This window comes from Etheostoma cragini, chromosome 14, assembly GCF_013103735.1.
Source record: "Etheostoma cragini isolate CJK2018 chromosome 14, CSU_Ecrag_1.0, whole genome shotgun sequence".
In the NCBI taxonomy this organism is placed as follows: domain Eukaryota; kingdom Metazoa; phylum Chordata; class Actinopteri; order Perciformes; family Percidae; genus Etheostoma; species Etheostoma cragini.
In genome coordinates this window covers 8,047,548-8,072,985 of record NC_048420.1, presented here as the reverse complement: position 1 = coordinate 8,072,985, position 25,438 = coordinate 8,047,548, and the positions used below count along the sequence as shown (strand labels likewise).

Below are 25,438 nucleotides of genomic sequence, written 5' to 3'. Positions count from 1 at the left end.
ATATATATATGTGTATATATATATATATATATATATATAAATAAATAATTGTTTTGATATAATTTAAGGAATGGCAAAAAATGTATCATTGCTTTACCAAGCACTTACTAACCAATAACTATGAAAAATATCGCAACTTTACAATAGCATCCAGATAATTTTTAAAGATGGTTTACAAGGTATTTATTAACTATTTAACAAGGTATTATAGTCATTTGTTGAAACTTTATATTCCAGACACTGATGTAGACGGTTTACAGACTAACTGGTAAACCTAAACAAAGCGTTTGGAATATCTGGTCCATCTATCAATGTAATGTTTATAGAGGTTTTAAAAATGGTATCTTAAAAGCTTACAAATTTATTTTTTAATAATTAGCCAATACCTAATATAGTACATGAGGGATATAATGTGTGTAACAAATTTACAGCACTACTAATATTATTTAATTACAATTTAATTGCTTGTTAACAGTAGGGTTGTGCAATAAATTGAATATCAATTTTGGCTCCCAACAATCACCAAAATAGTATATTAGAGAAAAAAAGGATTATTTTTGGTCGATTATCATTTGCTGGAATGTAAAAACTCAGTGTGAGTAAGGATGGCTGAAGGAGCGCAGCCACAGCAGCGTTTGGTGAGCAAAAAAGGCAAAACCTACTCCGTTGTCTGGGAAAAGTGAACCCTGCGGTCCTTCTGACGCGTGATGCAACAATATGTTATATATCTGGAAATGTTCATTAGCTGTGGAAAGTTATGTGTAAAAGCTGAACTGACTCACAGTAGTAAAACTGATTTTATTCTGATCCAAAGACTCTTTCAGTGAGATAAAGGACACTAAAAGTTATACCCTGGACACTATCCATTATATCCAAAGGTTAATGAGTAATTGTGTTTTCAATATTGACCAAAAGAATTGTGATTATTATTTTTTCCCATAATCGAGCCGCTCTAGTTAACAGTAAAATGACAGTTTGCTACCAGTTAAATGACAGTTAACTAAAGATTAATTAACTATCAATTTACCATTTATTAATGATGGTTATTATAAAGTGTTACCAAATTCAAAACAACAGTCAATGTGTTACAGTGTCCGGCAACAACAATAAAGTCCCATCTTAACAGTCACGTGTCTCCATTAAGTACCACCCTATTAGATCCAAATCTTACCGATCAGGAACAGAGTCCTCAGTGTACCGTGTCACTGACTGTGCAAACAGAACCATGCCCTGGACTGACAGTCACCATGGTGAATCTGGCAGCTGGGATGGCCTCCTCTCACCTCTAATGTCATATGCAACAGACTGTTCAGATAGGGGTGTTGGGCAAATGGCCATTAGAACCTGTAAAGGCCCCATTACAAACGAACCTAGTGCCCTGTCCGCTGTGCAGGGCTTGTCCGTTGCGTTTGCTCTGAAACTGGTTCCCCCTGAGGGCCTCCTGCTCCACAGGAGACCTTCTGTCAGAGTGTCTGGTTGGAGTTCCTGCCTGCGGGGCCGTTCGGCTGCGGCAGCGTTGTCTGATGACATACAGAAGCATTGTGATTAGCAGACCGAGGCAGAGAGCTAGCAGAACCGACACAACCACAAGCTCCTTTAGGTAGCAGGGGCCTCGGGCCAACAGCAGGAGCTCCCCATCCCGAAACTCTGCCTCTTTCTGCCTAGATTCCTCTGTCCGAAAAGTCCCATTTCTGCCCCACTGTCTGGTGGTGACCTGAGTGTCCTTGCTGGACTGTGTTGGCCCAGTCTCTTGTTGTCTTGTGTCTGGTCTTTTAGGCCAATTCCCCAAAGAGGCATGCAGTCCAGGCCCCGGCCTGGCCACAGCCTTTGTGGTGGGTATGGGGTGTGTCTGAGGCCAGGTGAAGCTGGTTGGAGTTTGAGTCATGAGGATGCTCTTCTGTTTGACATAATAGATGGCCATAGTCTGTTGGTAGCCGTTCTCAGTGGACAGGCAGAGGTAATGGCCCAGTGTGGTGGGGGTGGCCACAAAGCTCAGACTCCCATCCTCTAGGTGCAGGTACAGGTCTGAGGACAGCCGGCTGTTGGGACGCTCCCACAGCTGCTTTGAGAGCTGTGACGCTGCGGGACACTGCAGCCACACCACTTCATTTAGAGACACTGTCACCAACTCACCTGCAGGACATAAGGCTGATATACAGATTACTCACAAAAAAACAATACACAGATTTCCTTCATAACCCCTCTACTCAGCATCATCAATTATGAAAATACTGCCAACAGCAACCTAAAGTTGCCAAAGAATCTGCTGACATTAAGGATAATGTGCATGTTACATCTACATGTCCAAATGTCCTAATGAAAACAAAAGGCTGCCAGCAATGTCGTTATGTTCACTAGCATTTGTTACATTCTCCACATTCTCCTCGAACTACTTGTCTCCTCGACCCAGTTCACCAGGTGGTTTTTATCAGGGTAGACTGGTAGATTTCAAAGTGAATGGCGCAAGACCTGGGTCGCTAACAGCTGGGGCGGAGGAGACATTTTGTGATTGGTTGGTAATGGCAGTGGAGCAGACATCACCGGTCTCCGCACCGTTTAAAAAAACAAACAACTTTTGTCTCACTGTGCTTTACACTGGGTTTTTACCATGGTAATATAACTAATTACTCTCAAATCACAGTCTATAATGTATTTCATTTTGGAAATAACTTGCCCAACACTGTAGCTGTGTACCAAGCAAGCATCAGCAGCGTTTTCAGCGATATAGCAGCTACACCTTTTAAAGGATCCCTTGGTAAATCAGCCTCTGCCGGGTAGAAAATTATGTAACAAAGCTGAGTAAGCCGATTTCGTTTCGCCGGCACACTGGCGTGCAATGTATTACTTTTTATTATGGAGTCTGGAGATCCTTTTTCTTGTTGAAGGGAAATCTATTCTTGGGACGTTTGTTTTGACTGTTTCAAATGAATTTTGTTCATGTTGATCGTGTTTTATGCTTTGCTCGGTTTGTTTGAGTTCTCCATTAGCAAAGCACAAAATAATAAATAATTATAAAATGATAAATCTTTACCTGGAAACGTAAATGTACTTGCCCAAAGGCCAAGTGCCTCAAAAGGTTAATGTCGAGCCCTGTCTTCTATGGAGTATGTAACCAGTAGGGATGAGCGAGTACAGCATTATCTGTATCTGTTTACCACATGAATTATCTGTATCCGGATCCGTACTCGGACTGGGCGGGGCCTAAACCGGAAGTGGTCAGATTTAAACCGGAAGTGGGTCGGGCTCTCTTGAAATGTGCGGGGCTTTAACCTGTGAGGGTTATTTAAGCATGCAATTGGTATGAGTTGATCAGAAATTGTTATATTTATTGCTGATTTGAAAACTATTTACATGACAGCATCAAGCTTCAGATCAATGGTGTTGTCATGGTAACAAACAAACTATATACAGAACGTTTTGCAACAATGAATACAACACATGCAGTTGCAATTATGAAGTAAAATGTAATGAACAAGAGTTTTCATACTCAATATAACTTTCTTTTTTAAACTTTTTATTTTTATTATCAGTGTGATTTTTTTTGGGGGGTTCTTTTTTATTTATTTTTATTTCCACACCAGGTATATGAGTGTGTGTGTGTGTGTGTGTGTGTGTGTGTGTGTGAGTAAGAGAGAGACACAGAGAGAGAGGGGGCGGAGGGCAGCTGACAGTAAAAAAAAAAAATCTCCGATGGCAGAGACGCAACGGGAGTTGCATTTAAACCGAGCAGCATGTCTTAAAGCCACGTTCACCAGAAATCTACTGGTTACTCTACTATAAACCGAAGTTAAAAACAAACCTGAAGCTGAAGAAACCCTAAACGTTAACGGAACAGATCCGCAGACCCGATTGACTGCCTGACGGAGCGGGATTGGGAGCGAGAGCGAGAGAGAGAGATAGAGAGAGATAGAGAGAGCGAGAGCATTTCTCCATGTGTGTGTGTGTGTGAGATTGATCCAAGCGTGTTTGTAGGCGGGGGGGGGGGGCGCGTTGTGATTATCACAGAATGTTGCGCTGCCAGTTGAGGAGTTGTATTCAATCCGAGCACGGATATTGACTCATAATACTCGTAAAACACTTGTACTCGGCAAAAGTGCTTTATCCGTACCGGATACTCGTTTCAGCCGGATACTCGGATCACCCCTATTAACCAGCTTCCCCAAGGCAAAGCAACTGAAGTAAGTGACACTTACCTGCAGGCACTTGGTTTGGACCGAATCTGGTTCTATGTGTAAATGAAACAATGTTGCATGCCTCTTCCGCGTTCCCTTTGTCTATGTCCTGGCCTCTGAGGAGGGAAAACTACAGTCAACAAAGAAGGCTGGTACAACTGGCATTTTAAATGGCCTTCAGCAGCCACCTCCACTTTTTTATAATGTATTGGTATTGTGTGTGTGTCATCTGAAATGAGAACTTAGATTTTTATCAAAACATCCAGCAGCATTTACAGTGGGGAGAACAAGTATTTGATACGCTGCTGATTTTGCAGGTTTTCCTACTTACAAAGCATGTAGAGGTACGTAATTTTTATCATAGGTACACTTCAACTGTGTGAGGCAGAATCTAAAACAAAAATCCAAGAAAATCACATTGTACGATTTTTAAATAATTAATTAGCATTTTACTTTTATCATTTGTAACTGAGTAATTCATTTAGTTACTTTTTTGGAGGAAGTAACTAAATGCATTTGAAGTATTTGATCACCTACCAACCAGTAAGAATTCCGGCTCTCACAGACCTGTTAGTTCTTCTTTAAGAAGCCCTCCTGTTTTCCCCATTACCTGTACTAACTGCACCTGTTTGAACGTGTTACCTGTATAAAAGACACCTGTCCACACACTCAATCAAACAGACTCAAACCTCTCAACAATGGACAAGAACAGAGAGCTGTGGAAGGACATCAGGGATACAATTGTAGACCTGCTTAAGGCTGGGATGGGCTACAGGACGATAGGCAAGCAGCTTGGTGAGAAGACAATAACTGTTGGCGCAATTATTAGAAAACGGAAGAAGTTGAAGATGACGGTCAATCTCCCTCGGTCTGGGGCTCCAAGCAAGATCTCACATCGTGGGGAATCAATGATCATGAGGAAGGTGAGGGATCAGCCTAGAACTAGACAGCAGGACCTGGTCAATGACTCGAAGAGAGCTGGGGCCACAGTCTCAAAAAAATCCATTAGTAACACACTACACTGTCATGGATTAAAATCCTGCAGCACACACAAGGTCCCCCTACTCAAGCCAGCGCATGTCCAGGCCCGTCTAAAGTTTGCCAGGGACCATCTGGATGATCCAGAATGGGAATGGGAGAAGGTCATGTGGTCTGATGAGACAGAAATAGAGCTTTTTGGTCTGAACTCCACTCGCCGTGTTTGGAGAAAGAAGAAGGATGAGTACAACCCCAAGAACACCATCCCTACTGTGAAGCATGGAGGTGGTAATATCCTTCTTTGGGGATGCTTTTCTGCAAAGGGGACAGGGCGACTGCACCGTATTGAGGGAAAGACGGATGGAGCCAAGTATCGCGAGACCTTGGCCAACAACCTCCTTCCCTCAGTGAGCGCATTGAAGATGGGCCATGGCCGGGTCTTCCAGCATGACGACGACCCGAAACACACAGCCAGGGCAACTTCAGACCTGAATCCAATAGAAAATCTTTGGAGCAAGCTGAAAGTCTGTATTGCCGAGCAACAGCCCTGCAACCTGAAGAATCTGGAGAAGGTCTGTGTGGAGGTGTGGGTCAAAATCCCTGCTGCAGTGTGTGCAAACCTGGTCAAGAACTACAGGAAACAAATGATCTCTGTAACGGCAAACAAAGGTTTCTATACCAAATATTAAGTTCTGCTTTTCTGATGTTTCAAATACTTATGTCATGCAATAAAATGCAAATTAATTATTTAAAAAAATCACACAATGTGATTTTCTGGATTTTTATTTTAGATTCCGTCTCTCACAGTTGAAGTATAACTATTTTATAATTACAGACCTCAACATGCTTTGTAAGTAGGACAACCTGCAAAATCAGCAGAGTATCCAATACTTGTTGTGGGATGTTGTTTTGCTAGTATGAACATTTAATGCAATTTATTTTGAAGCTGAAATATGTTCTTTATTTTAACAGAAGTAGCATACATCCTCCTAACCATCCATAATATGAATATACAGTTGTATGGCAAAATTGTGTGGTACTCACAGTCTAGTCTGTGTGTTGGAGGCCTCTACACAGGCCTTGCTGGCAGAATCCCAACCACAGAACGGGTCTCGGGCCAGAACACACTGAGGACAGGTCCAGTAGTAAGAGCAGTTGGCAGTTGGAACCCTCACCACACCCTCTGATGTGCCAACATATATCATACCCTGTAGTGGGACAGAATGACATCCAAACTGTTTGAACCAGGGGTCTACAATGTTGTTGTTTTTGGCCAAGGGCCACTGACCTGAAAAAAAGGCCAACATACACATACAACTACATAAAGTCTCAAATTAAGTGGCATAATAAAGCGGCCCTACAATACCACGTAGGGTGGTCTAAAGCCTTTACACATAGCATTTATAGTGCCCTTCAATACTAAGCTACTGTTTACAGTCATATCATCACGTTTCAATGTCAAAAATACATGTGGAAGGCATATTTCTAATTGATTGGCTCAACTGTACTGGCTACCTTACCTATAGGCCAGTAAGCATATCATCCATGTTTTTGAGGTTGTTGCTTTTTTACGAACCAGCCAATTTAACTTTGCTAATAATATGTTGGAATCTTGTTTATGTACAGTATATTTTCATACATTTTCATTTAGGGGGGGAAATTATTTTAAACAAGGTTTAGATTTTTAAGGATGAAAATACATATTAGAGGTGCTATAACCACCAAATAGCAGCAACACCCCTCCACCACACAAACACATACAGAACACACACACACACACACACACACACACACGTAGCTTATCTTAAAATTTAACCCACATAAAACAGGTGTACTCTTAGCAGAGTACGATGTTCTATTTTGCTATTTCTAGGAAAAATATTTTCACACTGCCACCCGATGCAGTAATGTATCCGCCCATTTGCAATGTGTGTCATTCACTTTAATACACACAAAGTCTGGGAGGTTTCTGCGAGCACGTGCTTCACAAAAAACAACTCTATTTGGTTCTACCTGATGTTGTTTTGAGTTGTAAGCAGCTCTACTGCTTGCAGCGTAAAACTTAAAAGGATGGAAACTGTGGGCAAGTAAACTAAATGGTACATATTCTTATATATTACTGTTGAGCAAATGACTCCATTATCACATTTTGTCTAACGAAAGAAAAACAAAAAGTTGCATTCATATTAACGCATTCAGTTTTCAGGTAATTACCGGACACCAGCTAATGGTTCCGGCCTTGCTGTCGTCCAATAATTCCTGATAGTGGACCCCTCCATTAACCCTTACCAACATCAACTTTAAACATTAACTTTAAATCTTAACTTTAAACCTTACCAACTCGCCTGTGAAAGAGAGTCACGTTAATCGGCGTTGCACCTAGCATGTCAAGTTTTTTTATTTTAAAAACACCACCAAAACACCTTTATCCTGTCATTATATCAATATAGGAATGTGCAAAATATCTAGTTTTGGAGTAGTATCTTTAAGGGATCTAGTCTAAATCCTACAGTAAGTCCCTCTCAGTGCGTACCTTGGGTATGGAAAGCTTCAGGCTCTTGACAGGCTGAGGCTGCTCAAACACCTGGATCTCCTCTATGATGTGGGCCCCACTCTGCAGCAGCACTGCTTTGTGTAAGTAACCGGACTCTGAAACAAAGTAGGTTAGAAAACACAGTTCATCTTTATCCAACAGACAGACTTAGTACCATTACCATCTCCATGCACCTATGGGTCTATTTCTTTTGTCTGCCATGTCTACGTACCTGGGTCAGAGTGTTTGGATTGCAACTTGTTATCAGATAAAACATCACACACTACCTTGAAGAGTTAGTAATCTCCTCCCACAAAGCTGACTGTCACTTTACAAATTATTTACATGTACACGTGTAATAATTTAACCAGACTGACAATTGTAAGAGCAGAAAGAGACAAAGACACCTCTGAGTCATGATGTCAAGAGAGACAATATTTCTGTACCAAGGTGGTGCTAAAATTCCAAAAACGTGACGCTACTGGTTTTTCTTCAGTGAGGGGAAGCAAGTTCTTTTGGACCTGATGGTTCAGGGCAGAGATGGGAGGGAACGAAGTACAAATACTTTGTTACTGTACTCAAGTAGATTTTTCAGATATTTTTATTTTACTACTTATTTTTGTGGCGACTTTTTACTTTTGCTCCTCACCACATTTCATCCTCGGCCTTATCTGAGAGAGATGTCTGAGTTAGTAGAATGACTCCTGGCGAATGTGCTGCGGAACATTAAAAATATGGGGAACTTTTTAACTAACATCAGTTTAGTAATTCCTACTAAATCTGTTATTTTCTCCCCAGAAGCCATATTTGAGCACAGACACATACATTATTTTAAGTGCTAAGGGTAAGATTAAAAAAGAGAAACTGGATCTGTGAATTCTCACAGAATCACAACTGAATTAATATCTTGCTGCTCAGTCAGATCTTGTTAACCTGGAGTCCCAGTCTCTGTCACAATAACCAAGTATGGGATGTTTTAGGCCTGTTGGCAGACATCCACTTACAATAAAAGGTAATGGCATATAAAGAGCCTTTTTTCCACGTCCACTGAAGTTTCTCAGCGTGCACTCCGGTGACATTTGTCCATTCACAAGGCTACTACTTTTACTTTTCTACTTCCATCAAATTTCCAAGGCATTACTTTGTTACTTTTACTTGAGTAAAGAAGTTAAACCAGAGTATTTTTTAACACAAGTATCTGTGTTTCTAAGTACGGGAAGTGAGTTCTTTTGCCATCTCTGGTGTAGGATGTGCCTTCAAGTGCTCTTGCCGCTGACCTTCCAAAAGCACACACATAAGCAAATCGCTTATCACGTGTAGTCGGCTTATTCTCCAGTTTAGACAAAAATTAGCGGAGGATTTGCTGATGTGACAAAAAATTAACCAACCTGGGCTCCAAAAATGTTATCCTCCCCAAAGGAAGCATTCTACAGTGGAGCTAATCCTTGTTAAACACATGCTTAAAAACTTGTGCTTTTGTTGCTGCTGTTTACATTAATCGTGATGTAAATTTAAAAAAAATGTGCAACTGTTTTTTTGTGTCTTTTTCTCTTGTGTAGCATTTGTTTGCGCAACCCTGTGTTGCACAATAAATGTGTCATAGTTGTGTGCCTCCCACATGGCCTACCTGTAAGCAGGAACAGGACCGTGTAGTGTTTGCTGTTGGCACCCTTTACTCTCTGGACAGTCAGATGGCTGTAGTCGTAATCAGCAGACACCATGCTCAGACTTCTTCCTACAGGTCGCACGCTGTGGTCTGCCAGGAAGTTTTCTTTGACAAAGCGCAGGGCGTTGTCAGACGCGTTGTGCAGGCCACACTGCCACAAGGAAAGGCAGTTTGACATTAACACAAATTGGACACACTTCACAATTAAATCAAACCATTTTCATTACATAATTACAATTCAATACAACTGGGATCATATTTTCATGATTTTGTCCATCACTGGATCAGGTCAACTCAGATAAACTCCCTAAAGCTAATGGGGGGGGGGGGGGGGGGGGGGGGGGGGGGGGGGGGGGGGGGGGGGGGGGGGGGGGGGGGGGGGGGGGGAGTGGATGTTGTTCACATGTCATCCTCTTCATAAACAGCTGTGACAGCTGCTGCCTGTCAGACATTTAAAGGAAGTACACTTATTCAATATCAATTCAACACATATTAAAGACGTTTCTTAATATTTACCACAGCAGATTGACTGGCAGTCTTTTACAATTCATTTAATGTATCTTTTGTCATAAAATCTGCAGGGACATTAGCAATTATCTAACATCTTCAATAATGTACACATAAGTGGATTTGATCGTCAATCAGCACAAGCCTCGTACCCAACTACAGTAAGTACAGGCGGTTTAAAGGTGAAGCAGGAGGAGGATCTGTAGACAGTTGGATGTTTACGACAGACAGTTTGGGTCATTTTCCATTTTTCTCTTCTAAATTAGTGCGTCTTCCCTTGTTCCTAACCTGTCAGTTGGTTTGACTGCTTGTCTTTCTACACCCTTCTCACATTTAGGGATGTCACCATGCCAGATCTCAGCTATTTAGGTCTATGTGAATTGTAGTGTGGTCTAAATCTATTTGAAAAATTCTTTTAAAAAAAAGTTAATTTGACACTATAAATAACATAACAAGTAACTGAGTTAATAAATGTGGTATTACTCACAGAAATAGACAAAAGTGTGAAAATAAGTCAAATTTCAGTTGTTAGGCCATTAAAACACTATCTGAAACAGAAACGTCATAAAAAGTATTTATAAGAGACATCTCACAATTTTTGTTAGGAAAAAAAAAAATCTCTGTATGTTTATACTTCTTGTTTTGGATTTGCACCTAACTATTAATCAGTTCATACTTATATTACTAAGCAGTCACCTGTTTACCATTCCTTGCATTGTGTTTGGTTTGCGCCTCATGGACAATCTTTTCATTATATATTATGTTTTTTAAATAAAGTTCTACTGTTTGACTTGCCATTCCATTTTCATATTATTGTGACCAAAAGGGACTATTTACCTCTCCTGGATTTGCCACCTTCTCTTGAACCCGTGTGCTCCACTGTAATGTGTCCCGGTTCAGGACTTTGTAGTTACCAGAGAAAACTGATTTGATGTCAGTCAGGCTGAATGAACACACTGCTGACCGTCCAGAGTTGACAGACCTAGTAATGGAACAAGAAACACAAAACACTATGATGGTAGCTACAGACAAAACCCATGATGCACACAATACAGCATCCATGTGTAGATAGATAAGAATGAGAGCACAGGGTCAGAGCGGCTGCACCACCTGCTTCAGCTTACATGCTTTACATATTCCCCTCATTGCCTCTTGTATTGCCTGTTATCGCCATCCAAAAAGTGTATGTTGTCCTCAATAGAGTGTATGCAAAGTATGTTAGTAGTGGTGCAGTGAGACATGCAGCTTTCACTGTACAAGTTGACGATTGTATCCCCATTTGTTTGACGTCCATACACAGAGACAACTGTTGCTTGCAGTTGCTACTTCTTACTGTTGTGCTCATGGAAACCTGCTATGTTGTTTGATTAAGCCAACCTGCAACCATCAGCTGTCGTCACCAGTGTTACTACTAACAGCAAATTAACAGGTTTTTTTATGATGATTTAAATGTTTATTCTTCATTTTTTTTGTTTAAAAATGTATGGTAAAAAATGTAGTTAATGAAAGTGTGGCTTCATCTTTTATGTGATGAAAAAGCATTTAAAGTTTTGCGAAAACACCCACTTTGCTTTAAACAGCACGTAGCATGAGTCTGACTTATACAAGTCACAGGTGAAATTAGACTCTGACTTAATGCCAAGTAATATGCTGGTTCAGAAAAACGTCCCTCCCTTCTCCACCCTCAGAAAATGACAGTTGACGCTGAGGGAAAACAAGCCACCACATCTTTAGGGGGTATTGATGAGGTTCTGTATCGATCATGGCCCTTCAGTTAACTGACCACTGGGAGGTGAAGATGCCATAAAAGACTGTGTCGTCTGCAGGAGCGCCCTCTGCTGGTGGGAGGGTGTCGATGTCTTGGATCACATTGTAGGGCAGCTCATTGTCAGCCTGGCACAACAGTTGAGCTTTGGCAAACGTGGTCCAGCGTCGCTGGAGGGTGCGCTGACCTCCAACATCACTCTGACACAAGAGAGGAGAAGAAGGCATCAAGCACAACAAACTGCTAAACTCTGTACACAATTTGGGGTTTTTGGAAGTCAGACTCATAGATTATGCATTTAGCATTCAGTAAAAACAGGTTTAAAGAACTGTAATAGAGGATGCACTTGCCTTAGCAGCTTAATGAAAGCAGAGGGGCCTATATGTGAACTGAATCAGTCTTTGAATGCCATAATCACTCCTTCTGTTCATACATCATCATTATGCGCCTTCAGTAGAAGTGATATATATCTATATATACACAGGATGTTATTATTCATAATTAAAAGTCAAAAGAGGAAATGTAAATACAAAATATTTGTTTATTATACTACTATGAATAATCAGGTCAAAATTCTAAAGAAAGTGAAACTACGTTAATATGAGAATGAACACATGCCTTTGAGAGTAGAATCTATGTACACTCACCTAAAGGATTATTAGGACTACCATACTAATACTGTGTTTGGCCCCCTTTCGCCTTCAGAACGGCCTTAATTCTACGTGGCATTGATTCAACAAGGTGCTGAAAGCATTCTTTAGAAATGTTGGCTCATATTGATAGGATAGCATCTTGCAGTTGATGGAGATTTGTGGGATGCACATCCAGGGCCCGAAGCTCCCGTTCCACCACATCCCAAAGAGGCTCTATTGGGTTAGCCATGCCACGCCACGCTCAAAATTGCTTAAATCACCTTTCTTTCCCATTCTGACATTCAGTTTGGAGTTCAGGAGCTGGTCTTGACCAGAACCACACCCCTAAATGCATTGAAGCAACTGCCAGGTGATCGGTTGATTAGATAATTGCATTAAGAAATTGAACAGGTGTTCCTAATAATCCTTTAGGTGAGTGTATGTGAGAGATTAAAGAAATATTGGTCAATATCACACCTATGCTACATAAGAACAAATGTAGAAAAGTGGTTCTTGCATTACAGCCATTGTTTTGCCCTTACCGTGCAGATCTGAGCAACACGAGAAACGATACATTTGTCGATGAAGTCATACTCTCTGCCAACTTCACTGAAGAAAAAGTAGATTTTCTCATCGTCGGGACTAAAAGTGGAACTGATGAAGGTTGGATCTATGGCAAACAGATGGCAAAGTATGCAGAAGATTTACATTTGTGGAAATAAAACAGAATCATTCAAATAAATAGATATGTCACAGTTTATCAACATGTTTGTTTCTGGGACCCTTTGACCCACTGGACCCATGCATAAAAACCCATGTTGGTGTGAAATGTTTCTTCAATGATGTCAGGGACAAAGCTGTACAGTAAATAGGAATTGTAATCCATTTGGGTCAATATCATATGTGAGCTCAGTTAAATAGGACAGCAAAATGAATTACATTAAAATCATACTACTTCTTAAACAACTGTGGTCAATGCATATGCCATTTTAAGGCAGGGGGTCCATGGAGACAACTCCGATTTTTGGAGGTGGTAATTCGACCAACTGAGTTTAATTCTTGTCTTTCTAACCATGGCTCACACAACAATAAAATGTTGTTGTTTTATTCTCTTGTTATTCTAAGGTTAAGCAGTTCAAATCCCTCCCAACTAACTCCAATCAAAAACTAAGTAAGTGCGGAGTGAAAACTGTGCTAAACTGTGCCTTTTGAGTACTGTCAGGCTAGACAACATTGTTTGTGCTCAGCAACTAGAGAAAATATTAAGGATTTAGTTCACACAAAAAGCTAGGTGCACTCCAAAAATGCTTAAAGGTTTGGCTTGTGGTCCTTTCAGGTTCATTGCATATTTGGTTTCTATTAGAACATGTTCCAATGCCTTAATGTTAAAAAATATAAATCTCACACCATCTGTGAGAATATACTTGTATTCATCCTCTGTCTGAAACGCTATCTTTAAGTACCTGTGTCTTTAAGCCCCCCCCCCCCTCACAAAAAAGACCAGTCTGCTCGGATTGGTCAGCGTTTCTGGGGCTGTCGCATCTCAGCGTCTTTGCAGCAGTAGAAGCACTGTAGCGGCACTTTCTACCTTTATATAGTGTAGTTTTTATATCACAACCGCCTCGTCCCAATGTTTCCTCTGTTTATTTTGCCGTGGTCGGCCCTCCACAGGGAGGGGGGGTTGTTCGGACTGACCTGCCACCACTGATAAAAAATATCCTAAAGGAAACACTGCGTCCTAAATACGGGCTGTGCGTATTTCACTGTGAATTAAGAGTTTTAATTCTTTCACACTATTTATACAGCATCTCAACTTGCTTTATACAAAAAAACTGAAATCTTTTAAGAATTTGTCTTCATTATTCCTGTCCTATTCAAAACTGCTATGATTATCATACGTTTTATTTTGAACGACAACACACTCACCCTCCAGCCATCCTAATGTATCATCCAACTTCAGGTCAACACGCTTGGCCTCACTGAGGTGCCGGGAGATGACTGGCCGGTTCCCCCTGTAGTCTGCGACGGTCCCGGTATAAAGCTCTTCATCTGAGAAACAGAAGAACACTTAGCACAATACTGCAGCAACAGTGACTAGGACAAAATCAATAAGCCATGCCCCTTTAAACTCACAAACGTGGTTTGTGAGTTTTTTTCAACATTTATATGCGTTCCCCCAGCCTGCCTATGGTCCCCCAGTGGCTAGAAATGACAATAGGTGTAAACCGAGCCCTGGATCCGCTGCTCTACCTTTGATAAATGAAAGCTTAGATGGGCCAATTTGAAATCTTGCCCCTTATGAGGTCATAAGCGGCAATGTTACCGCCCCTTTTTCTGCTTTGCCCGCCCAGAAAATTTGGCCCGGCCATGAGAAAGAGAGAAACATCATGGCTTTCAAATGAGCAAAGTGGCAGTTGGTCAAGGCCACACCCCTCCCCTTCCTCCTTAAAAGCTACAGACAGAGAAATGGTACATACCAAGGAAAGCTCATTGTGGGACTGGCTCTAGTGGCTGTAATTCTGCACAAAGGCTGAATTTTGGAAAAGAGACTTCAGATACATTATTAGGGGACCACTAAAGCCTATAGAAAAGAATCCAAAAAGCACCGTATCATGGGACCTTTAATGGTTTTCTGATGGAAACATCCAATACTAGAGGTAATGTATTCAAAAACAGGCAAAAAAAATCAAGAGCAAGGTTTTGTCCGAGGTTTCTGCTAGTTAAAAGAAAGTATTGACTCCCTGCTGTTGCACCAAATCCATGCGCTTGTGGTAGTTATTGGGTATTTACAGCGTCTGCTTTTTTTGCCAGGTTTCCTTCCTGTTTTAGGAAGCAGCGACTGTTCTACGTTTGCCTTTAATAACTGTGTCTGTTCTTCATATTTATGTTTAATTATAGTTTGCTCTTCTTATGCAAAATATGCAGCTCTCGCTTCTTTGATGTGAACGTGCATGTTGCTGGGTTGGGAAACCCTGGGTTGATTGAACCAGTTGTGAACCACCGTCGTGACACAGCTTATGCGGGACCGTGGTTGATAGGGTTAGTGTAGACTGGTAACTGAAAAAAATCCAAGACATGATGTTGATCTCGTAGAACAGGCCTCTGATGTTAGAGGAACACTGTGATTTTCTGTTTTGGTACAAACCCCTACAACAACATAGCAATCAGACACAGACACAGTAAGGGAGAATTATGTGCCATTAACCGTCGTATTGTGACGGAAAAATTAAGAGAATAGTTGCATCGGAAAAAAAGCCTTCCTGTTGCCAGGGCTAGGCTAACCCAGTCGCTTGGCTAAGTCCGGTTTGCTTGCAGCAGCCGATGTGACATCATGGGAGCGCCGTAACTATTTACAGTATACTTGTGAGTGATGGTTGTCTTCTCCTGAACGGAGGTGTCACAACTGCGTGTACATATATAATGTACATATATTTTAAATTTGTTCATGAATAAAAACTTTTGACAGCTTTTATGTGTTGGATCGATCATATGAGATGAAAAATTAAAGGAGCCCTGTGTGTGCCTGTCACAGTCGTTTGTTTTCCTCACTCTTGCTTCCAAGGGTTAGAAGACCAATGAGCGACATGAGTGGTCCTCAGCACAAAAGCTAAAATGACGGATATCATGGAATCTACCGATTCCTGTTCTTCTGCTAGTCGGAGCACAGTGGAGGCAAACAGAGGGGGTGGGTGGGTGGAAGATGTCAGTTTTTGCCACATACCATCCATCTCACCATTTGGATTCAGCAGTAAATCCTTCCACATACACTAATTAGCCACATTTTTGGTTTCAACTTGCCTAATCTATCACTTCATTGTAGCAGGTGTGGCATCATTGCTTTACCTACCTACGATGATAGCAGTGTTGCGTTGGTAGGGGTCATAAGGGCAGCGACCTCTTCCTTCATCAGGCTTGACGCTCATTGTTAACGTCTCTGAGTGCTGAACAGAAAAAAGGAAAAGTCCAGCTGGTATCAAACTAAATAAAGTTGTACGGAGAAATCAAATGACCTCACATCAATTGCAACCTACCGCTTTTAAAGAATATCTGGCTATTTTTCTGCATAAATTGTTAAAATTCTTAAACAGGGCACACTATCCTGCTGTCAAACATGTCACTGTAAACAAACTTACAATGTAGGTGCAGCGTGGACTGAAGGCAAATGTTCCACAGGCATAAATGTGGGTGGTGTTTAAGAACTGCAGAACACGAATGAAATTCGGACAGTCGGCCTACAAAAAACACAGAGGACATCAAGTTACTGTGGCTTGAGAAAGTTTACATACCCTTGCTGAAGTTTTGGGAAATTGATCTTAATGTCATAATTACAACATTTTAAGGACACCAATGTTCCTTGTAGCTGAATAATGTATTGCAAATAAATAAATGTTCTGCTTTAAAATACTTACACAGGGGGCATAAGTACACACAACCCTCTGTTAAATTCCCATAGAGGCAGGCAGATTTTCATTATTAAAGGCCAGTTGTTTCATGGCTCCAGGATACTATGCATCCTGATAAAGTTCCCTTGGCCTTTGGCATTAAAATACACCCCCCCCCCCGTGTCTTTCCTGCTCATTTGCCCTTGTGTTGTCTTCCCGTTAACACTGAACGTGTCATTCCAGGTCAAAATTTAAAATGAATATATTTTTGTGCTCGTCACTTTTCTGATTTATTCCTCACTTTTACATTTTTTGCTTTTTTTTTTTTTTAAACCTGAGCTGGTTCAATAATAAATGTATTCTTCGAATTCCTGATCAACAAACCTCATTAAATTATACATACGTTTTTGGTTAAAAAGGCAGAAATTATGAATTATTTTGACTTATACTGTAGTTAAGATTGGAGGATGTTGAGTGGATCACAGATGGGTAGATCTCAAAGTTTAGTAAGGATACTGTTTTGAAACCATTTAAAAAAATAATTCAAATGCTATTAGATTACATAAAACACCCAAAAATTCAATGAAAGTAATCATTAATTGCACCGGAAGAATCATCCATGTTATGTTCGGGCATTTTGGTTGAAAGAAATCCATATTTCTGTTATAAAACACTCTGAAACGGGTCACTTTGACCCGAGGACAGCACAAGGGTTAAGGAAAGTAAATAGGAGCTGTATGTTACGGACTGCCTGGTCTGGTTTGGTTTGGGTGGTACTCTGAGGCAAGAGGAGAATTTCAGTTCACTTTGGAGTTGAGCCATTTACGTCAGTAACTACTTGCCATTTTCTTGCCTTTCATTGAACATTGTTCAATGTCTTTCTCTGAAGGGCTCCAGTCCAGCTGAAAGAAGAGAAGACATTTTCAAACTTCATATACAATTTGTGCTTTGGGATAAAACTGTGTCCTGAGAAACAGGAGACCCACTTACCAGTCTCATTAATTTACAATTTACTGCTTTCACCCATTAAATATCAACTGAAACTGGTAGCAAAACTACTTTCTAATCTTACACTTTTAACAATATTCTAATTGCTGTCACTGTTCACATAATTTTCCATTTTCTAGTTTGAGTTCGATATGTTCAAAAAGTAGAAAAAGTAATAGTCAATAAAGTAGCTTGAGTAATGATGACTCTTTCAATTTTGGTGGGGCTTCATCAGTGGTCGCTCCCCCACCTTACTCCTGAGTATGATGGCATCTTTGGGGCTAACATCCAATGCTAACACAGCATCCCGGGCCCCTACATACAGCATGTCTCCATCCTCACTCAGCAGCAATGTGGTGGTGTTGCTAACATCATGGCAACTAAAGCGGGTGAGATGTCTCCCGGGACTACCTGTTGATTGACAGCAGTTAGCACTGGGATTAGGCATTTTCATTCAATTTTAGCAGGCAACTAAAAGCATCTAGATGAATGCAGGTGCCAATCTGCTAATTTATACAGCAGATTGTAGTTGATGTATTTATTACCAAAGCATTTATCAGTAATACAGTTAAAGTCTCAGATCGATTTCAGATGTGCAACCATGCATTTTTTGCTGTCGCCCCTAAAAAAAGGGCTACAGTGCTCAATGCTCCTAGTAAAAAAAAGGTTTGTCTATAGCCCTGATATTACGTATAATGTAAAATACATGCATAGACCAGCTACAGCTACCTTTAAGGTCTTTTCACTTTTCCAGCAGGGCAAAGGAAAACAAAGTCTGTACTCACCCATTGGGAAGGAGAGTCTGGGAGTCAGTCTCGTCAGACATGGGCTCAGAAAACCCAGCAAGGAGACGATGAGGGACAGCAGGCTGGGATTGTCCATTACAGCAGGAATGAGGACGTCTGACCCTAATTACATTTAAGGTCAGAGGGCGAGCACCGGGTCAGATGTTCATCCAGACTGTCAAAGACTTGTTAGGATGGGCGGCGATCGTAGATGAAGCCAGATACTCTGATTTTTACAGCAGACCATCGCTGGATCTGGAACACAGACACACAGACACACACACCTCTGCATGTGTTAAAGCCACAGTGAGACATAGCAATGTCGGTAAAGCGGACAATTCACATAGCCAGCGCTTGCTGCAATTTAATTGCGAACCCCTTCTCTGTGCATGTGCACGCACGCACACACACACCTTCCATTACATCATTTTGTAACAGCATTCGGTTCTTTTCCATCATAATCTCGCTTTTCAAGACCTGGGACAGAAAACTCAGATTGGACAGATGGTCTAGCTGGTTGTCTGGATTTACCCCGCAGAGATCTGAGGAGCAGGTAACCACAGTCCTCAGAAATCAACCAGGGATTAAAATTCCAAACTGACATCCGGCCAAAAAGAGTGACATCCAGCGGGATTTCCAGTGGCAACAGAGCAATCCCAGAAGTGAAACGCATCATAACTATTTACACCACAACTGCATTTAATGCTTAGAGGTGATTAAAGTGAAACATCTGTTACTATTCAGAACCCAAATAAATATGTAATCTAATATATTTATGTTGCTTCAATTTTGTGATGTAATTTATGTGCCAAAGATTTGAGAGCATAGCGTGCTATCCACAACAAAGAAATAAAATCTCAAGCTGCTCTCTTAAAGAACTTAAACATGACGTGAGCCAGTCTCAGATTTCTGAGCAAACCGGTATTTCAAGAACCTTTTTCAATTCTCCCACTCCTAAATGTAGGATTAGTAGTAGACATGTTGAAGTAGTGCAACTCAGAATTTATTATTTATATTATAGGCCTTGATTCTGTTACTTTCCTGATCCTACTGCTGTGTATTGCTCCAGATGTTTCTGGTTGACTAATAAATTCATTGCAATGCTTATGTATTGCTCCTGTCTATGTGTGGTCTGTCCATGCAAATCAATAATATTAAAAAAAACGTTTTTTTGTCATCTTTGAATTACACACACATGCTGAGTACCTATACATGCACTAAATGGAGAGATGTCAGAGTGAGGATGCTGCCCATGGAAAGGCGCCCCGAGCAGTTAAGGGTCTGGTGTCTTGCTCAAGAGACCATGGCAGGGCCCAGTAGGTGAACTGGCACCTCTCCAGCTAACAGTCCACCACCATACTTTGGTCCATATGGGGACTTGAATGAGCAACCCTCCGGTTCCCAACCCAACTACCTACTGACAGAGCTACTGCCCCCCCTATAACAGACAAACAATGTCCCAGGGTGTGTGTTCATTACCACTTCAGCTACCAGGGTGCCCCAAATGGATTAAACTGTCTATACATGTCTCAGTGTAACAACTTTTCAGTTGCGTTATCTATCATGTCCTCCCACACTACGCTCTAAACAGAAAACAAATGTTGAGCATGTTCTTTTTTTTACATATTCACCTTACAAACCATCATTTCACTGGCTATGTTAGCTGAAGACATCAGGAGTCAGCATGATGTGTTGTGAAAGGTTTTCGAAATGTGAGGACCAATAGGTCAGTTAATTTGTTTCTTACAAAGTTTGATTTTTATTTAGTTAGTTGGTTATTGCAACAAGTTGCACCATTTCTAACCTAACTTTTAAAAAAGCCCAGAAACTATCATGATACTATCACAATTTGTGTTAGAGCGTAGGCAAAGTTCAAAATAGATTGATGGTATGACATTATTGACGATACTGCAGCTGCAGATGTACTGGCATGTGCCACTTATGAATACACAGTATTCACTGGCATGTTAAATTGTTGGCTATTGTCATAGATCGTATTCTGCTGGTAATTTGAATTTAAAACAAAAAGTAAGGAATGTTATGTTTGGTAGATTATTTATCTGTGGTAACAATGCTTTTTGTCAATAAATCTTAAATACTGTTGGAAAGCCTGTTTAGTTCCCTTTCAAATAGTGCCACATTGGTAAGGAACATGCATTTGTGGGATGAGCAGCAGAGCTGAATATGTGGGTTGCGTCCATGAAAGATTTGCCAAATCCTCTCTGTCAATGACAAACAGCTTTTCTTTGCTGTTGCTATTGGCTCTTGTTTTCAGCTGACAATCAGGTGCCTGATTCTGCAAACAGTGGTCATCCCATATCTCCCAAGGGGGTAAGCGGGCATCCACGAAGCGCAGCTCCTATGGCGCCATTTTAAAGCAACTAAGCACTCACTTAACGTTAGCATTTCATTGACTGCCATTCATTTTGACACGACTTTGACAGCAAATAGCTTTGTATCTGAAGCGTTTTAAAACACAAGTTCATTTCTAAAGTAAATGTAAATGTAAATGTGCTGTATTTATATAGCTTTTTTCCAGTCTTAACGACTGCTCAAAGCGCTTTTACATCTACAGGGAACATTCACCATTCACACACATTCATACACTGTGGCCGGGGCTGCCGTACAAGGTGCCACCTGCTCATCAGATAAACACTCACACACATTCACACTCCGATGCGCAGCACCGGGGGCAACTCAGGGTTCAGTGTCTTGCCCAAGGACACTTCGACAATGACTGCAGGGCGGGGATCGAACCACCAACCTTCCGATTGGCAGGCAACCGCTCTACCACTGAGCCACAGCCGCCCCGGAAAGAAACACAACAATGTATAAAAGGCTCCATTACCTTGTATCTCACATTATTTCTTAGTTAGCAATAATTAGCCTGCGCTTATGTTATCTCCTAACATATTCCTACGCTCTCCATCTCTGCAAGATAGGGAATGATTGAGATTTCTCTTGGCACAGCTACCAGAAGACTTACAACTTTCAGACAGGTTGCTCACGTCACATCTACGTCGGCAAGCTCAGTTGGAGGCTGTGCATTAACGCTCAGCACTCACTGGAAAAGTGCTTCTAATATTCTTCACTCGTCTCCGTCCAGAGCAACGGGATCTGTTGGTGCATTTCTTTAACGGTCTATGATATCTCCACAGTCTGGGACCAGAATCTATCCTCAACGATGACAACGCTCGCCCCCCACAGGGCGGGGTTTATTGGAGACTACCTCCAGAATGTCAGAGTGGATGTCAGCTCGGGCGTGCTGTTTGTGCCAGAGTGACCAACACAACCACGTTGGCTGACTTGCAACAAATGCTGGTTGATGAATGGGATGCCTGAAGAGGAGGTGCCAGGCTGTTGTGGCTGTGTATGGTTCTTCCACACGCTATTGAGGCTGCTGTTTGTGAAATGAGTAAATTGTTAAATTGCCAAAATGTCTCTTCAAACTTCAAATCATCAAGTCCACCAAAACAACAAGTCATACTCAGCTCTGCTGCTCATTCCACAAATGCATTTTCCTTACAAATGTGGCACCATTTTAAAAGGGAACTAAGCAGGCTTTCCAACAGTATAAGATATATTGCCAAAAAGCATTGTTACCACAGAGAAATAATCTACCAAACACAAATTTCCTTAGTTTTTGGGCTAAGTTAATAAGCAACCGAGAACTACACGTGCATGCTTACAAGCAACATGCCACTCATGGTCTAACCTATTGTTCTAGTTCTGACTGAAGCCACGTCCTGATTAACGTAACAGGTACCATTTAATGTTCTGTCACTGGTTTACTCAGATTTGTTTTGGCCATACCTCTGACAAACATGGTGGAGGAGAATATTTGAAACACAAAAACAAAGTGTGTGTGTATGTGTGTGTGTGTGTGTGTGTGTGCTACAGGTTTGAATTATTTATCTTAGCTTTAGCCTCGTTGTCTTTGTTTAGCTGTATGTCATCACATATTACGAAGCTGTGTGTTAGCTAACGTTACACTCTATGCAGACTCTGTGCGTAGCACACAAATATCCCATAGCTAAGATACAGCTCTCTGTAAACTAGCTAAACACGTGCACTGCATGGTTCCCGAAGTTAAGCTCCACGGTCAGGCACGAATCATGCTGCTAACGTGAGAGTACCGTTAACGTTAGCTTATTAAAACAAATACACGTGACGTGCTGTGGTGTGGTGTTTAAAGTGCTCTCAGTAACGTTACTATTGCTTCCCCTTGTGGTTGTAGGCTATTCTTGGGTCATTATGTGCAACGCGACGCCGTAAAACTCAAACGAGCCGTTGTTAATGTAAATCTTTGAGACAAACAACACTCATCAAACTGATGTTGATAAGTGACAGTTGTAATCTTACATCTCAGCAGCTGATTTCTTTCACCGCGTCGTTTCCTCTGCTTACTTCTTTGAAGCTCTATAAGACAATCCGCAGTTTTCAGCGTAGGTTTTTGAGCACCGGGAAAACTGAAAAGAAGAAACGTGACCCGGGTCGGGGAAAACGCTGACCGCGGTTGAGTCTTTACTATAACAACAAAGCCTTAAAGCCCCTCCTCTTGGCATCTGAAGGGCCAGCAGGCTCCAGGCTCCAACATCCACCTAAGGGAAGCCACACACAGCACAGCCATCTGAACAGCAGGGTCGGTGTCAAATATTTCACAGGCCCCAAGCACATCTGGTTATGGCCCCCTCTCTGTGTAATATAGGTCAGTGTTTTAGTAGAAATAAATAGTAGAATAAAAATATGGCAGCTTTTGGGATTTAGAAAGATAAAACAATGTTAAAGTTCTGACAACAATGTAGGGGAGCCAGGACACTGGCACTTTTTAATAAAATGTAATTTACAAAGTGGTCTTATCACAATGGAAGCTAATACACTAGTTCACTAGCAACCTGCACCTGTCATCTGTCAAATACAGTTTACTAAATATCATGAATGGTAGGGTAATTTCACAAGCTGTTAACCTTGATAGATTGTTGCGTCTTTGTGAATGTCTGTTAACATTGCCTTCATCGTGAAGGGTTTTTTGAAATATCATGCACTGTGGATGATTCAGCGATTATTATAGCTAGAACAGTATGTTTAACGCATGTTTCTATTGTGGAAAATGACGTTTCACTAGGTTTTTGCATGGGTTAGGCCACTACACATCTAAATAACGACCCACAGCCTGTCAGTCTCCATAGGATAACATGGGAACATGGGATAATCCAAAAATGTAACCGCTAATGAAGTTTACTTTCGACCATCAAAACTTTTTTTATTGGCTGTAACTCTGTGATAAAAGGAAATAACAGGAAGATATTTGGTTGATAGAAGGTAGTTAACACGCTCTATGTTTTCACCTTAGGAAGTCTGTCTATCATCATTTTACTCGGAGAAAGCTGGGATGTTTCATCCGTCCCGCGCTTCAATTGTCCCGGCTCTCCCTTACTTTTGGCTCATGTTCCTTGCCGCTTATCAAATCTAGCCTTAATTAGCATTCGACTGCCTCACACCAACCCAACCTTTTAAAAGAATTGATTAGATCACATCTGGCATTTAACATGCCCCAGAGGAAGGGTAACTGCTGTTCTAGCCTTTTGGGAGCCACCCCTGCTGTGTTGAGACTAGGTAAGAAATGTTTATCTCTGTAAGATTGAATAGAATTGACCCTCACTTGATAGCTTTTGATCTGTGTCCGGGAGGAACTCCCAATGTGCATGTTGAAGGTGTGACCTCCTCATCTGAGGCAATGAAGACAGCCACTGAGATGCGCCCAACCTTTCACCATGCCAGCAACAGACCAATGAGAATGGGTTTCAATACACCTGGTGAAAAGGAATCGCCCCCTTGTGCAGGGAAATACAATTCTGAAGCTTAGAATGATTCTGGACTCATCTCATGTGACTCCTTCAGGGAGAAGCTCGGCTCAAGTTTGCTGCTGGCGTTGTTATTATGTTTTGTGTTTTAGTGTCTTTGTTGTATCATTTTCATCATGCTGTTTCAATAAACCTTTGGAAAATTCTTCATTGGATACCTAGCCTCTCTCACCCCCAACCCCGAACCAACCTCTCTGCACGGCTTTTCAATGCTAATCGCTACCATAATCGTTCTGTGGTCACTAAATAGGCTTTGCACTTACATAAATCACTTTAAAAATGGTAATGAACACACAAAAATAAAAATGTGATCTGTACACGTATCAATAGATTAGATAACGTGACAATTTCACAAACAGCCATAAGACTGGGCATTGCATACACAGTAATGCATAATAAAACTTCTATGATGAACAAATAAACCCGCAGTATTGTTCTGACAATGGTCCTTGTAACCTAAATTGGACACAAACCCACATATAGCAGGATTTCAAAATACGTGTAGCTGAACAACACATTGACAATATTTCCATTAGATAAAAGTTTTCACTCACTAAAACTAGCTGCAATACAGTACTAGTGCAATATAGCATATATCATACAGCAAGGATAGTGTTTTTAAAAAGAAAAAAGGTAGTTGCAAGGCTTCAGTGAGTAATCTGAATGTACCTTCTTGTGTATCTTGTTGTTTTAGTTGATTTTCGTCTGGATATTTAGCTGAAGAATCTTCTGATGTTTGGAGTCCTGCCAGGTTATGTCCTCTGCTCAGACAAAAAAAAAAGAATACAGATGCAACTTCATGCAAAGCTTCATTTTTAAGTTCCTATGTTGATCAAAATGTCTGTTTTACCTGTCATGATTCACCGTTACAAAGTAGAATTCAGCAGTAATTCCAGTACCAAATTTAAGTTCAAAACTATGGCGTATAAAATTAGACTTTTACAGAATTAGTCATAGAAAGGCTTCAGTGTGTGCGCAGCAGGGAAAGGAGTGATGGCTAATAAGGAGAAAAGAAGATTGGAGAGGATTAGCAGTGACCTGGAAACAGCCATGTGGTAACAGGCTGTACGCTTCCCAGAGTCAAACATGAAGCCTCTGGTACACAGGTTGATGTGTTTAGCAATGGGCACATCATGAGACAAGTATTATGCTATTTATCATCTGCTT

The 25,438-nt window shown here is 41.1% G+C and overlaps 1 protein-coding gene across 2 annotated transcripts; it reads right to left on the bottom strand.

Annotated features, from left to right (window-relative positions):
* Window positions 1-392: 392 nt before the first annotated feature.
* Window positions 393-25,069, bottom strand: sema4ab (sema domain, immunoglobulin domain (Ig), transmembrane domain (TM) and short cytoplasmic domain, (semaphorin) 4Ab). 2 transcript variants are annotated; one of them, XM_034891698.1, is made up of 15 exons: window positions 24,945-25,069; window positions 18,408-18,665; window positions 17,873-18,033; window positions 17,478-17,537; window positions 16,387-16,485; window positions 16,101-16,194; window positions 14,180-14,302; window positions 12,796-12,923; window positions 11,640-11,821; window positions 10,694-10,838; window positions 9,311-9,500; window positions 7,684-7,799; window positions 6,195-6,358; window positions 4,194-4,288; window positions 393-2,133 (listed from the first exon to the last, which is right to left on the bottom strand). In XM_034891698.1, exons 2-15 carry the CDS (start codon window positions 18,502-18,504, stop codon window positions 1,310-1,312), a joined length of 2,478 nt encoding a protein of 825 aa, XP_034747589.1. In that variant the 5' UTR covers window positions 18,505-18,665; window positions 24,945-25,069; the 3' UTR covers window positions 393-1,309. The 2 variants fall into 2 exon arrangements, with proteins under 2 accessions (XP_034747589.1, XP_034747590.1); XM_034891699.1 differs by lacking the exon at window positions 24,945-25,069 and adding an exon at window positions 22,770-23,068 and having other exon boundaries at window positions 394-2,133; window positions 18,408-18,662.
* Between the last annotated feature and the right edge of the window lie 369 nt (window positions 25,070-25,438).